The 15,467-nt window shown below is 38.3% G+C and overlaps 1 protein-coding gene across 1 annotated transcript in view; it reads left to right on the forward strand.

Moving 5' to 3' along the window:
• Positions 1-15,362, forward strand: part of KPNA3 (karyopherin subunit alpha 3) — a 53,885-nt gene extending 38,523 nt beyond the window's left edge. Inside the window, exons 8-17 of the mRNA XM_065053515.1 lie at positions 1,262-1,348; positions 1,742-1,911; positions 3,025-3,069; positions 5,611-5,742; positions 6,913-7,041; positions 7,935-8,039; positions 8,175-8,246; positions 8,342-8,504; positions 9,449-9,543; positions 12,787-15,362. Coding sequence (XP_064909587.1) covers positions 1,262-1,348; positions 1,742-1,911; positions 3,025-3,069; positions 5,611-5,742; positions 6,913-7,041; positions 7,935-8,039; positions 8,175-8,246; positions 8,342-8,504; positions 9,449-9,543; positions 12,787-12,885 — 1,097 coding nt within the window. The 3' untranslated portion in view covers positions 12,886-15,362. The remainder of the gene's footprint in view (positions 1-1,261; positions 1,349-1,741; positions 1,912-3,024; positions 3,070-5,610; positions 5,743-6,912; positions 7,042-7,934; positions 8,040-8,174; positions 8,247-8,341; positions 8,505-9,448; positions 9,544-12,786) is intronic.
• Positions 15,363-15,467: the final 105 nt, after the last annotated feature.

Below are 15,467 nucleotides of genomic sequence, written 5' to 3' on the forward strand. Positions count from 1 at the left end.
TTTGAGACAAGGAGATAACCTGCACCTCGTGCTTTCTCCAGCTGTCTTTCTGCCTGAGTACTGGTATGAAATAATTTCATTTGTACTTTTGAAAGCGTACCAGGATTGCAATTTCATATAAACTACATACTTGACCCTCCTGTCTGAAATACGTTGAATACAGTGAAGTGTAATCTCAGTAATCGCTGAGAAGCAAGCTGGAATATTCCACTTGAGCCAATAGAAGTGGGAAGATTGTTACAAGAACAGTGAGAGTGTTCTTAAGCAACGGTGTGTTGCCGTCACTCTCAACTTGTCAGTTGTAGGCAATTGCTGAATTACTCATCTAGGGTGGGGAAGGAATTTTAGGTTGTCTATTCTTCATTGCTCTCTATTTTACAGGAAAATACATGAAGGATTTTTGGCTCCTTATCACATGTTAAATTATCAACAGAACATTGATTCACAGTTGCTCACAAATTGCCTTGCAGTTTTTTTAAATTTCTGAAGCTATTTCTGAAGCTATTTTTGTGAGAAAAACTACTCTTTCCTTCAACATTGTATAAATTGATCTATTTTACTTTGCTTAGAAAGGCTATTGCACGAGTATGATCATATATAGATTTTAAAAATTGCTGCAAGAATTACTCTTTCAAACAGTTGTCTGAAGGGAAGTAGTGCATGGGAATAGTAGAGGGATGGTTTCGTAGCTCTATTAAATATATTGAATTTAGCAGAGACTGAGATCTAAAATCAGTATCACTTCCTTAATCTGGTATGTTGCCTGCGTTGTATAAGAGCAAATTAAAACGTGTCTTAGGAGTGGCAGATGGATCTAAATCTTCACTGCATGTGGAAACTAACTATAGCCACCTCTTGGAAGGAGGCTGTTTTCTTAAAGTCAAGATTTGAAGCACGTTTGCATGAGTAGGCATGTCATTCTGTTAGGTACGTAGCATGGTCCTGGATAACTGGAAAATGTGAATTTCCAGGACACGAAACCCAGCACCTACATGCTTAAGGCTCTTGCATATCACTTTGAGGAATATGGGGAAATGTTTTAATGTGGGGAGCATTGTTGTTTAAGAGTTTCTTGTTCTCAAATCTATATTTCCCCCCTCTAGATAAATATAGAAATGTTTAACTGAGGGGTTTTTTTATGCTCTTCATAATAGAAGCATGTATTAGGTATGGTAGAGGAAGTGTTTTGTATTAATCAATTGAAAGTATTGTGCATATACCATATTCCGGTAAAAACAAATCCAATCTTTGCATTCTACAGATGCAGTACCCCTCTTCTTGAGACTACTTCATTCACCACACCAGAATGTTTGTGAGCAAGCCGTCTGGGCTCTCGGAAATATTATAGGTAACTCGTGTTGTTATAATGATCTGAATTCAGGGAGCGTTTCATTTTAGAATTTGACTTTTTGAACATTGGCATTATCATATGAGACTATGTTTCCTCTAAATTCTGTGGCTTAATATGATTTTTCATGTGGCTAGAATTATATATGTACGTCCTATTTTTTCTGAAGAAATAGTATCACTTCCTACACAAAATATTAACAGGATAAATTTTGTGTTTCGTAAAATATACATACATATCTGCGCGTATGTATATTTATTTGAACACGACCTTTTAGTAGTAGATTATTGGTGAGGAAACATAGAATTTCAGTATCCCAACCTGCCATTGCATACATTTCAAGATTTTCCATTTTTAATGTAATTTCTTTTACAACAATTTTCATTTCTGTAGGTGATGGTCCTCAGTGTAGAGATTATGTCATATCACTGGGAGTTGTCAAACCTCTTCTGTCCTTCATCAATCCCTCCATTCCCATCACCTTCCTTCGGAACGTCACATGGGTCATTGTAAATCTCTGCAGGAATAAGGACCCCCCACCGCCTATGGAGACAGTTCAGGAGGTAAATAAAGAATTATGAGACAGATAATTTTTTTATACTGTGGGCTAGAGGCCAAATGTTTTACATTGTCACACTATGAATTTATGCATGTTTTTTTGCCAGTATCTTGTGCCACTAACTAGTTGTTAAATGAAGTAATTTGACCAATTTGATACTTCTTACCAAGGTTGTAATGAAGGTATTTGTAACATCTGAAACTGAGTAAGACTGAAGAGCCATATATTTAAATGGACAAAACAAAACATTAATGCACTAGAAAGTGTTAACATACTCAACATTCCTTTTTTTTTCTCCAAAAAAGGCTAAGAACATGATATAGAAGTATTCAAATATTATTTTCAGTAAGAGGAAATGTAAGTAAGCTAGTGAATATAGTTTGTTTTGACTAGCTGTGAACGTGCAATGTCAAGTCCTCAAGAAGAGAAGCATCTGAAAATCCTTTTACACTGGTGAACAGAGCAAATGCAGTTTATAGAGTAGGCACAGCTAGTAAGGAGATGCTATTTGACTAGAACTGTAGTTGTATGTTAAGTTCTTCATTTTAAGATAAATTGCAAAATGTAGATAGTTTTTGAAGCCATGTGAAGTATAATATTGTGTGCAACTAAACTTCAATGAAATTTTAAAAATGAAGCGAAGAATGGGGAAACTTCTACAAGTAATAATTACCAAATAAAAAGCCCTGTTCTAAGTAGTCTTCTCATAGCTCAGTTTTGTATTTTCTCCGTACATTAATACAAAAACAAAATTTTACTTTAATCCAAGAGGGTTTCATATATTGATATTAAGCTGATGATTTTTATTATATTGTGTGGTAACAAAGCTTTCAAAATAACAGGGGGGATGTCTTATCCCAGTTGTTTGCTTGTTTTCCCTCAAAATATAGTCTGCTTTATGTGTCTTTGGAATACAGTACTGGCTTTTATTTTTACTAATTTTAAGTATAATAGATATATTTTTATGTATACTTTGAGGGAATGACCAGCTGCTGGGAAGTGTGTGAACGCAGTGTGCTAAAGCATTCTCAAGCCAAGTTTTGTGGCTGCTGTACATGGAGTCATGATTGTATGGCCAATTTTATTCTACTGTAGTGACCGATTAACTTCTTTTCAGATTTTGCCAGCATTGTGTGTTCTCATTTACCATACAGATATAAACGTAAGTAATTTCTCAAGTTTTAGATATTTAGATTCTTTGTTTTCTCTGAAGAGAAAATACTTCAAGATTGTATTTAAGTGGCAACCTTAGTTTCGTGTGTCATTTCATGTATAATTAACTAGTAAATGCACAATTAAGTATGAAGACTAATATAATCGTAGTCATTCAGAGCATGAAAAAGAAAGTGAAAACACCATTCCTGAAATATCTTTTCTAAAAGTTTTTTTAATCACATTTAAAAGCCACATTTTTAAAAAGTTCTCTTGCGGAATTGAGCACTTCACCATCAGCTTCACTTCAATTCTGCCCCACTTTATAGTTTTGCATAGATGACATATAATGCATGTGTAGAAAAAAATATAATTCTACATATCAGTCCAATGAAAACTGAGATCATATGGGTAAATCTGAGTTTCATAACCTGTTGCTTGACTTTGCAACCTGTTTAACGAAGGAAATCACATAGAAAAATTTACTTAAACAGGAATAAGTTATTGTTTTGTGGCACCTTTGACAACTTTTATTCATGTTATTAATACTAAACTTTCAATACTTCTCACATTCCTGATCCATGGGCTTACGTATGTTTTCTGAGTAAAGCCCTAGGGGAGTGGACTTACCTCCCGAAGCCTTATATTGGGACTTCAGGAGCAAAGATCCGTGTAACCGAGGGATACTGCCTATAGGCTAGAAGAGCCGCTCTCCTCCCATCAGGACTTTGATGTCTTTACTCTTGCTCCCTGTAGTGATTCTCCAATTTAGGGAAGCAGGAATTGAACCCTTCTGGTGAGTGTGGGGATAGAGCAGAAGACTGGTGGAACTGTCTTTTGTTATTTCCACACTGTTGTAGTGGTGTTTCTGCTGTTTTTTTGATGGTGAAGTGGGCTTGGCTCCACAAAATATTTGCAAACAGTTTAATTTGGAATTTTGCCAGGGCTTTCCCAGTGTAATATGAGTGGGAGACAGCACATGGTGACTTTCCAATTCGTAATTTGGACAAACTCAAATGGAAATTCATAGCAAACCCAAACATACTTCTAGCCTATAGGCTTTTTTATTTCCTGACAAATTTGCCATCTCTCACAAGCAATGACTGTGTGAGAGCTTCGTGAAGTAGATACAAGACTATGTGATGCCAGGTTTTGACTGATCTCAATTAGGGTGCCCATCTTTTTGATCTTGAGGGTCAGGTGCTAGTTTGGAGGTGCCATTCTGGTCCCAGCCCCTCTGTACTGGAGCAGCAAGCCTGTCTTTGGAGATGAGTCAGTGATGGAGGTAGGTCAGCCAGCAGTCGTGAGCGCTTCTGGCAGCTGCTGCTCTCGTCAACAGCGGGGCTGTGGGGCAGCAAGCTGGTGAGGCACCATCTTTCACTGCTTCTGCTGCGATACCATCTCCACTGCAGCACCTTCTGCTGTCCCTGTGGCAATGGCAGGTGAGGGCAGCAGCACGCTGGGCCAGGAGAGCCTTGGGTCTGTGCTGGCTGGTCCCTGGAGCTGAGTGGAAGCAGCCTGTGGATCAGGACTTTGGTCCTTCATATGGTTCAGTGCTGTAGTATTTAGCTGTCTTGATAGCAAGAAATTTTAAATGGGTATCTTTGTTAGAAATAGAGTAGATACAGATAATTCACCAGATGATGTCCTCAGTGGGGTCCAGATGTCTCTCCCTGCAGTTCCTAATACCACCTCTAAGAGATGGAATATCCCTCTTTCTGCTGGCTTTGTTTCTGCTTCGGACACTACTTTTCAATGACTGTAACTTTTGTACCTTTCTGGTTTTGAGGGCTCTCAAATAATCCTTATGAAGTCATCAGTAGCTCTGTCTTCCTTTTCTTTAAGACACTAAGATGCATGATAGTAATTTCTCTGTGAATTTTCTCTTTGCTTGAACGGTTGCCACATTACAATAGTTGCTAGTCCTTTAGTTGGTTTGGTATAATAATTCCTTTCCTTTGCTGTGGATTTAATTCTTAATATAAAGGCAAAAAACAGCAGACATCCAGAACAGTTTGCAGTTTCTCTTGAGAACTACATTATGGATCAAAAACACTAAGATGTAAGGTACATGGATTGGAGACTGAGGGGACTCAGGTGTTCTGTAACCAGAAGAAGACACAACTGACAAATTGTAGCAGTGCTAGGAGGCTGGGTTGGTATTTTCTTCAGAACATTACCAGCATAACTACTCAGCTGAGCTCATTGTCTATCTTTGAGATGCAAATCAAACCCAACAGTTTACCTTTGTGAGATGATGTATGCTGTCATTCTGTGCACCAAAATGTGGTATTTATTTTAAAAAAATGAGAGAGGGCATATATAAATTATTATTCTGGAACAAATGGCCCCAGTTTTCATAGTTGTATGTAATAATCTATCATTTTACTAATTAGGTCTCATCATAATGTTTGAGTTTTCCCTGTAATTAAATTGCATGCTCTTTTCTTTTTTTTTACCCCAGACATGTGGAATGTTTATCAATAATTTAAGACTCCATTGTATGGATTTTACTGCTCAGTGTGTAAACCACATTCTTTCCAATTTGTAGATTCTTGTGGACACTGTTTGGGCTTTGTCCTACTTGACAGATGGTGGAAATGAACAGATACAAATGGTGATTGATTCAGGAGTTGTACCTTTTCTAGTTCCCCTTCTGAGTCATCAGGAGGTTAAAGTTCAAGTAAGTCTGGTTCAGTTGCTATTGAATGGTTCTTCGTAAGCTGTTTTCTAAAAAATGTGCCTTAGAGTGCTTATTAGTGGAGTACTGACGTGGGTGTTCGTAGCTACATTTGTTGCAGGTAAAACTGAACAAAAGGTGTTTCCTACACTGAGGAAAAAGCCATTATTAAAATGAAAGAAAACTCAAACAAAACAGTTCTAATGTAGTTTTAAGTGAAGGTTAGACATTAACTTCCATTGTGTGATTATCAGGGGTGCCTTCCTTTTGTAGTCCAAAAATATTTAATGACAACGGATTTTACATTTTCCAGAATTGAAGTTGTATACGCTCTTTTCTGTGGCTGCATACATGGTTGTGCATATTCTGTCTGAATAGCTCATGAAAATCAATTAATATTTTGGGACCTTTTGAATGTTAAAATATTTGCAGATGCTGAGTCCTTTTAGTGAAGTAAATTTCTAATTAGCTACAAAAGGTAGGATAACTGCACTTCATTGATTAATTTCAAAGACAAAGGGAAACTAAAAGTTACTGTGTACTTGATTTTTCTAAACCCGCCATCGCAATTGGGAGCATTTTTACTGATCTGTGCATTTGCCGTGCTTGTTTAGTCTGTGCTTTGTATGAGACTGGGCTGTCTTGAAATTTGTCAGACCAGTTAACTTGATGAAAAGGAGTCTTTCCAGTATTCCGTCCCTTGTTAAAGCATTTACTAACCAGTACATAGAGATACAGAGTCCGTTTCTGAAAGTCAACTGAGAATAAATAAAGTAGTCATGGATTTTCTAATTCTGTAGTGGAGAGCTGAATGGAGAAGTAAGGAACCTTGGCAGACATAGTCAAAGCCTAGAAACAGATAATGTAATTGTAGCTCAGATCAGATACGTGATTAATTAACTCTTCTATTGTTTTAATATTATTTTAATTTTTAATCTTTATGCTTTTTGAGGTGAGCTGCAGTGTGTCTGTTCAGTAAAATCCTGTACTGTGTGTTTCTGTTTTAATGAAACATTACCCATTTTTAGGAAGTAGCTCAGAGGATAAAGTGCTAAAGTGTATTTTGCAAAGTGTTTTTATAAAGAAAAATCTTAAAATGATCTTTGTTATAGCATAAGTAACAGCAATGTCTTTAACATGCAATTTTTTTTCCTTCCCACTTTGGATATTCAGACAGCAGCACTGAGAGCAGTAGGCAACATAGTAACTGGTACTGATGAACAGACACAAGTTGTTCTCAATTGTGATGTTTTGTCTTATTTCCCAAACCTCCTGACGCATCCAAAAGAGAAGATAAACAAGGTAAGAGCTCCTTTTGAATGCCAAGACTGGAATTAATTTTTTATAAGGGGACTCTTAGATGCTTTGAGTTTTGTTTGAGGTGCATGTTGTGAGGGGCACATACAAGTAAAAGCCAAATACACATCCCTAAAAAAATGGAACTCATTATGTTTTTTTCCTGAAGTACTTCATAATCGGCTGCTTGCCACATCTGGTTGTTTTTTACTTAAGATCAGAGCCTTTTTAAGATGTTCTGTATTGCCTTGCCAAGTATCCCCCCCTTTGTAACCAGGAATTTATAGCTGCCATCAGATAGATGTTAGCTGTGCCAATGAACCCCTTGAAGGAGATAACAGCTGAGTAAAGTCTCAAGACTCAGAGTCCTGTCTGATCCTTGAGTGAGCTTTGGGAGCTCCACTTCATGTTTCAGGAAGAAAATGGGAGCTGGAGCTGTTTTTCCTTGTATCAGCACAGAAAGATACTGCTGAGTGGCTAAGTCAAATATTGCAGGATAAGTCCTTTTTATATGAAGTTTTAGCAGTTTCCCTGTTTTCTTTGCAACACTGATCTCAAGTTTAAAATATGGCTGTGACTCCAGCAATGCAAAGCAGATCTAAGGTTTAAGTCTGTATTGCTCCCAGTGTATGGAGACACTTCTTGTGCAAGTAATAATCTGGCCCTGTTAATTAATCATATTGATATTACATTGATCCCCTGTGCATTTGGCTTTCACAGTGCAATAAAAGTTTGTGCACTAAAAGTGCTACTGGGGAGGAAACCTGGAGGCTCTGTTTGGTGGTTGGTCATAGTTTGATTTTAGGTTTTGAGGTTGTTTGGTTAGGTTTTTGGTTTTTATCTGTTGACTGTTTTTAAGAGTGTTTTGCTTTTTTGCTTTTTTATTTTTCCAATTGTAGGAAGCAGTTTGGTTCCTTTCCAATATCACAGCAGGAAACCAGCAACAAGTTCAGGCTGTAATAGATGCTGGGCTAATCCCTATGATCATACACCAGCTGGCTAAGGTCAGTCAAACTATCAGCTATGCAAGTTGTCATCCTCTTTTTATAAATCTGACATGAGGAGTCTGTGGTTTTTAATAATAAGCTTGACAGATGTTTCCATGCTGATTTTAATGAGCTCTTAATTTTCTTTTTCAGGGGGACTTTGGAACACAAAAGGAAGCTGCTTGGGCAATTAGCAATTTGACAATAAGTGGCAGAAAAGATCAGGTATGTGTATTGGGATTTCAGCTGGCACTAAAACGTTGCACATGCAGCCATTTGTAAGAAGCACAACATTGAAAGCATGTTTTTTCATTATTTAGGTTGAATACCTCGTACAGCAAAATGTAATCCCACCATTCTGCAATCTCCTCTCAGTAAAGGATTCTCAAGTGGTACAGGTGGTGCTGGATGGTCTGAAAAACATCCTGATAATGGCTGGAGATGAGGCTAGCACAATAGCTGAGATTATAGAAGAGTGTGGAGGTAAGTGCTTATTTGGCTTTCATAAAAATTAATTTGGGGGATATTATTCTGTCTTCCTTTTGCTGCTTTTGATATTTACTACAGCATTTTTTTACCATGGGCTATTTTAATAAGCAACTGAGACTTCTGTAATGAGACAAATAACTTTTTTTTTTTTCTGTTTTGCTTGGTTTAGAGATGATCATGTTAGAGCCCATCATTGAATGAGCTTTCTGTAGCTTAGGGATTTTTTTAGCTTGAAGTGAGAATTGTATTTCTTTTCATTTGATTACTGAGTGTACTTTGTTCTGTAGTAAAACACACAATTCTTGCTTTAATTCATTGCCTTTGAAGCCGTTGTTAGGATCATAATTTCATTACAGGCCAAAGTGGGATGAGGAGTCTTTTGGATATCGCAATCCAAGTTTTAACACGTGCTAATTAATGCATTATAGTAAGATAGCAGCAAAAGGATGTTGAAGAACATACTACACTGGAAGTTTTTCCCCTGTATTATTCCATATCCAGTTTGAAAATGGGACTAGCGTTTTAAGCTGCTTTTGGTGTGAGGCTTTGTCGCTTTGTTGTTTTAAACTCGTATGCAGCACACAAATGTAGCCACTTCCTTTTGGTGATATACATAAAGCACAGTGGCTGAAACAAAAGCTATGTAGCAGGCAGAGGTCTTTGAAAAATTAAATACGGAGAGTTTTATCTAAAAAGGGAGACAATTCCATTATCCTTTCTTCGTAAAAAGGGATATTACATGACATGCAAAGGTTCACAAACTACTTCTTTCCTCATAGAGACAAAGATAGCTACTAATACATAATATATGCAAACTGAGATACATATTTTCTAATATGTTTCAGTAGTGATGTTTCATTATTTTTCCTAGTTTTTCCAAGGTAGTCAATAAGTCCAGTTTAAACTTACAAAACTCTTCTCCATTTTCTTTTATTCAGGGTTAGAGAAAATCGAAGCTTTGCAACAGCATGAGAATGAAGACATTTATAAGCTAGCATTTGAAATCATAGATCAGTATTTCTCTGGTGATGATGTAAGTATGCTAAATATTGCAGAGTATATGCGCTGTGCTGTTAGCTTAGTAAGTACTTTGTCATTGTTCCTCAGTTCCAATCATCATGAATATAGGTTACCTGGAAAGTTGGTTTTCCTGCTCCTTTCTCAGTACAGCTTCCCTTAATTGAAAGCCTCGGAAGAGTTTCTCAATACCCAGAATTTTATTTAGCAACGTGAAGATAACTACTCTGGTTTTGCCTAATAAATGGATTGGCAGTGGCCTAATTTTGTCACACTGACACGTAAATTGACATGTAATTACTTGCCATTAGCATCTAAACAGTTCTCTGGCTCTCCTTTTTACTTTCTCATACATCAGACTTTGGGGGGAGGAGAGGTGGATCCTCACTTTCAGATAGATTGCTCTATTTCAGCTCTAATTGTTCCATCTGGATTCTGCATTGAAAAGAGTCATCAAAACTGTAACTGATTGATCTAGACCATCTGACGTTTTCTTGCACCCTGGCTAGGTATTTTGACCCTCTGGGTTCTAGCTCTTTCTGTTACTGGCTGCTTGTGAGAGTGCCTCAGAGGCACTTCAACAAGAAATTTGAAGACAAATGATAATTATGTTTTCTAGGCCACCCAGGGTGTCTGTAGTTCTGCAGCTGAGCAAGATTGTTTTCAGTTCTTCTCTTAAATTGAACTCGGCAGATTCCAGCTCTGACTTTAAGACTTTCAATTCACGCGTTTGTCATGTGACTGTGAAGTTAAAGTCACCAGAAATTAAGATATGTAAAGTTCCCTGTGCTTGTATTGATTCTGTGAGCAGTGTCAAATAGTCTCCATAATGGCTCTGAGGCTTCCATAGCCAACTGAAGAGCAGAGCCTAGTTGGTGCAGGGGGGAAAATCACCCTTTTGAGGTTAGTACTGCCTTCTGTGCATTTACTTTTTACATACACTAATGCAATTTATTCTTTGCCTGATATTCTGAATTTACCCCTTTTACTCAGGAGCAAAACTTTACTTCAGATTATTGTTTATACTGCTGTATATGCCATTTTTACTGTCCAAATGCAAGGTCCTGCATCTGAGTTGGGGCAACCCCAGTATCAGTACAGGCTGGAGGATGAAAGGATTGAGAGCAGCCCTGTGAGAAGGATTTGGGGGTACTGGGGGATGAAAAATTGGACATGAGCCACCAATGTGTGCTCACAGCCCAGAAGGCAAATCTTATCTTGGGCAGCATCAAAAGCAGTGTGGCCAGCAGGCTGAGGGAGCTGATTCTGCCCCTTTGCTCTGTTGAAACCCCACCTGGAGTCCTGTGTTCAGCTCTGGAGCCTCAGTACAGGAGGAGAGACCTGGACCTGTTGGAGAGGGGCCAGAGGGGGGACATGAAAATGATCAGAGGACTGTAACAGCTCTGCTGTGAGCACAGGCTGAGAGAGTTGGGGTTGTTCAGCCTGGAGAGGAGAACTCTCCGGGGAGACCTTATTGCAGCCTTTCGGTACTTAAAACGGGCCTGTAACAAAGATGGAGACAGACTTTTTAGCAGGGCAGGGGTCACGACTTTAAACTAAAGAAGGGGAGATTCAGGCTGGACATGAGGAAGACCTTTTTTTACAAAGGGTGGTGAAACACTGGCCCAGGTTGCCCAGAGAGGTGGTAGATGCTGCATCCCTGGAGACACCCCAGGCCAGGCTGGACGGGGCTCTGAGCAACCTGATCTAGTTGAAGATGTCCCTGCTCATTGCAGGGGGTTGAACTAGATGACCTTTGAATGTCCTTTCCAACCCAAAATGATTCTGTGTTTCAGTTATCATGTTTTCTGGGGGGTTCTGAAATGTGACATTGTAGAAATTCTATGATGGGGAGATAAGAGTTAAAACATAAAACTCAGGTAGTAAATATAAGTAGGAAAATAACCCGTGTTGTTTGAGAACTCGTCCAAAAACAAACACCCAGAAAAAAGAAAATTGTCCTAGGGAGACACGTGACTGGTTACATTAGCCTGCTTGGCGGTGTTGAGATGGGCTGCTCAGGAATATTCCTGCCTTCTGTCAGTTCAGGATCTTCTGTATTCTCACAAGGTGTTGCTGGCCACTAGATATCTCCTCATTGTTAATCCCACCTGCTCCTGTGCTGAGCCCTATCAAGTGCACAGGCCTGTACTTTAAGGACCAGCACTAATGGCTTCCTGGCTTTAGGTTACTGTGTTAAAGGCATGGGAATTTAGGTAGAGTTGCAGAAGGCTAATTTATCAACTCACAAACATTTTGCAAAACATTCTGAAACCAGATTTGATCTTCATTTGGGCATGACATGCCCCCAGTCTTCCTCCTGATGATTCTCGCTGTCACCAAAGGCCTTAATCTCTCCTTGCAATTTAGGTATTGTCACCCGCAGTAAAGAGAAACAAAGATTTTGGGTGAGTCAGTTCTGACGTCCGCACTGCTCCAAGGCTGGGTCTCAGGGAGCTGCTCAGACCCCAGGCACGAGGGCTCTTACCTGCTTCAGAATGACACAGGGTTTGAAACGAGGCGTTTAGATCCAGCAGCCTGGTTTGCAGAGGTTCAGGGAATAGGCGCAGCTGATGGTTTGGAGGAGGATGAGGAGGGTATGAATTTGTGCATGTTGCTGCTACTGACCGTGTTATTTGCTGTTCCTAGAGGCAGTAAATACCCAAATTCTAACAGCTCTGGAGAAGCTGAGTGAAGGTGGATACTGATGTCTTTCATTCTATATCTACAGAGTAATGAAGTACTTCAGGTTTAAAAAAAATTCAGATTGTGCTCATGAGAGCTATATGAAACTGCTCTGAAATGAGTAATTCTAAATCCTCCAGATTCTGATAGGAGATACTGAGTACTCTTTTAAGCTTTTTATAATTATTTCTATCAGCTGCCAATAAAAATTATTTTCACGTTGAAAAAATGGGAGAAAGTACAAAACTAATTTTGGAATTCACAACTAGTGATTAGCCAACTCCAGAAGTACTAAAAATTGGCACCGAAATATTAAATCATACAGCTAAAATAGCAACTGCCTTGACCAAGCAGCAACCCAGTCTCTAACCATTTCAGTTTTCTTTTTCCCTGATGGTATTAGAGCAGAGTTGATGTGTTCTTCCTTTTAAATGTATTTGAGGAATTGAACTGGGAGAACTGCAATTGCAATAACATTTTAAAAAAGAAGATGAGCATTTGTGAATCTCTTCTACATGTACTGAACCGTGCAGGGAATTGGCCTCTCATGTATTGTTGTTGTTGTATTTTCTAGATCGATGAAGATCCCAGTCTCATTCCTGAAGCCACTCAAGGAGGTACTTACAACTTTGACCCAACAGCCAACCTTCAAACGAAAGAATTTAATTTTTAAGTTCAGAAAAGTGCAGCTTCTCTGTCCCACACCAGTATGAAGCACCACCAGATGGCTACCAAGTGAAGAAACAAAAGGCTCCAAGACACACATGCCTCTTCGTTTTGATGCTTCTAAAGCAAGCCATGTATCGGTCACTTTGCAGTTGCCAAACGTCACTATCACATGGACTGTAAATGCATATGCATGATCTCTTAAACTGTTTCAGAATTCTTTTTAACAGTCCCAACTACCTTTTTTTGCCTTTTTCCTGGTGCCACATGCTGACAACCGCAATCTGCAGTTTTGTTAAGAATATTCCATAGTGGTGGCACATTGGCTTTCCACGGAAAAGTAGCTTCTTTGGAAAATGGTGCGCTGTGGATCAAGACACTTTGGTATGATGCGTACGTTTTGGAAGACTTTACAGGGGCCCGGTTTGCTCTGAGCCTCCATCATCGTCCTCCACAAACATATTTTCATATACTTTATGTGGAAGAATAGATTCAAACATGCAAGCCAAATGAATTTCATTGGTGAAACTGAAATAAAAGTAACTTTAAAAAAACCACTTGGCAATTGATTAAACACTTAAGTTTAAAACAAACAGAAAAACTACTTCAGCTATCAGTAATTGATGTGTGTTCATTAACTGCCTCAGAAACCAGGGTTGGAGAATGAACTATAGATTTGGACTGGTAAAGCTTTTGCCATTATACCTAATTTTTGAGAACAGCGAGCCCTATTTGACCACTCACTTCAGCCTGTGTGTTCCTGCTGTTTTGAAGTAATCAAATGCTGTGCATGGTATTTTACCTGAGCTACAACCTGTTATGGACTTGAACTTCTGTTTAAGCTGAAAGCAAGAGTCCCAGAGCGTAGAAAAAAAAATGTCCAAAAAATGTATTAGTTAAAAAGAATCTTGCTTTCAACTTTCAGTAGTCAATATATTTTGTTTTAAATTGATAATTGGATATGGTTGATTTATATTGGGTTTAAACTGTGGAGCTTTCATGTTTACTGTAATTTAGTCTTAAACTATTTTTTACTTAGTAACCAGTGCTTATGATGATGTGGTTGGCAACAAACCAGCAACTACTTAGAAGCGTCATAAAAGCTTCATTCTTGGAGTATTGGAAGAGTAAGTCAGAAATTAGTCTCAAATCTTATTCACACGATTTTGAAAGATACGAACTGGTTGATGTGTGAGGCCGTATGGAAGCTGCCGTTATTCAGCGCAAACCTGATGTGCAGCGCACATTAAATAACTTTACATAAAATACGTGAGGTCATTGCTTTTGGAAAATCGTCTGACCCAGTCATTTTCAAAGGGATTTTGGTCTTGCTGGGGTGAAGGTCGATACTTTTGGAATTCTGTAAGCTATCACACAAACTGGTTTTGTTGCTGTTGTTTACTGGGTGTAATTTCCCAATGCATTGATGTGAAGGGATAGAAAAATCTAAACTAATTTAGTTATTGGATGTGGGTTGTATTTACTGTGATGAAGATAAGGACAGATGCCATCAGAGCTTTGTGGATCAGCTGTTTTTCCACTGATGAACAACGCATAGCAGGTGTGCATTCATTAAATATATATCTGCCAAGGTGGAGCCACTTTAAAGAGTGAGTTGTCTTGTATCGCAACTGGATACAAGCGTATGTTTAAACTGCAAGATTTTTACTTGCTAGATAATCTGTTTTAATATAGTGGTTTGGCCTCTGATTATTTATAGGTTTTATAAATTTTAGAATCAATTTCTCTTTAAGGTGGCTCAGATTTTTCAACTCTTGTGCACATAAAATTGAGTTGAAGTTCATTGTGCCTTTTTTCTTTTCCCAAAAGTTGAGTTGAAGCTTCATATGGTAACTGCATCCTATTCACACACTATAGTCTAAAATCTTGAAACTGTGTGGTGTTCGCTAAAAAAAAACTAAACAATAAAGCGTCAAAGTTAGGTAAGGTCACAAAGTTTTTGTGAAATTAGAGTTCCAGCAGATGTTATTGTGAACAAATATTTGCCCCCTTCTAATTCAATTTAGTCTCCCTGTATGCCATATAGACTGACGGAAACCCTGGTCAGCCTGCACTCACTGTTATCCCGGAGATTCCATACAAATTGATCCTGAAACAACCGTTTTCCACTACTGTGAAGATTTGATCCTTTTCTTGCACTCAATGCATTACGTTAAAAGTGAACATGGGAGAACTGGGTAAGGCAGGACAACGCATTTGCTCAGTTCTTCGTGTTGTGACCTTATCAGCTTTTGATTGGGATTGCACCATTTCATAGTTAATAAAGGAAACAAAGTATATTGCTGCACTTTTACGTTTTCAGAACAGTGTTTAAAATTGCATTGTTTTTATTATTTTTTTAAACTATCAGTTAAAATAGACTAAAACGTTCTTTCAAAGAGGCATCTAAATGTGTTCCTAATTTTGTATATGGGCTTAGGTTTTGTAACCAATAAAAAGCTGCTATCAAATACTATAAAAAAATTCAAGAACTTATTTTGAAGATTATGAAACTGCTTGGTCTTCACAGACTGACTTTGGGGTTTTTTTTGTCTTTGACAAGGTATTAGCAGAACTCCCCATCAAAGT

Source organism: Columba livia, chromosome 1 (assembly GCF_036013475.1).
Source record: "Columba livia isolate bColLiv1 breed racing homer chromosome 1, bColLiv1.pat.W.v2, whole genome shotgun sequence".
Lineage (NCBI taxonomy): Eukaryota > Metazoa > Chordata > Aves > Columbiformes > Columbidae > Columba > Columba livia.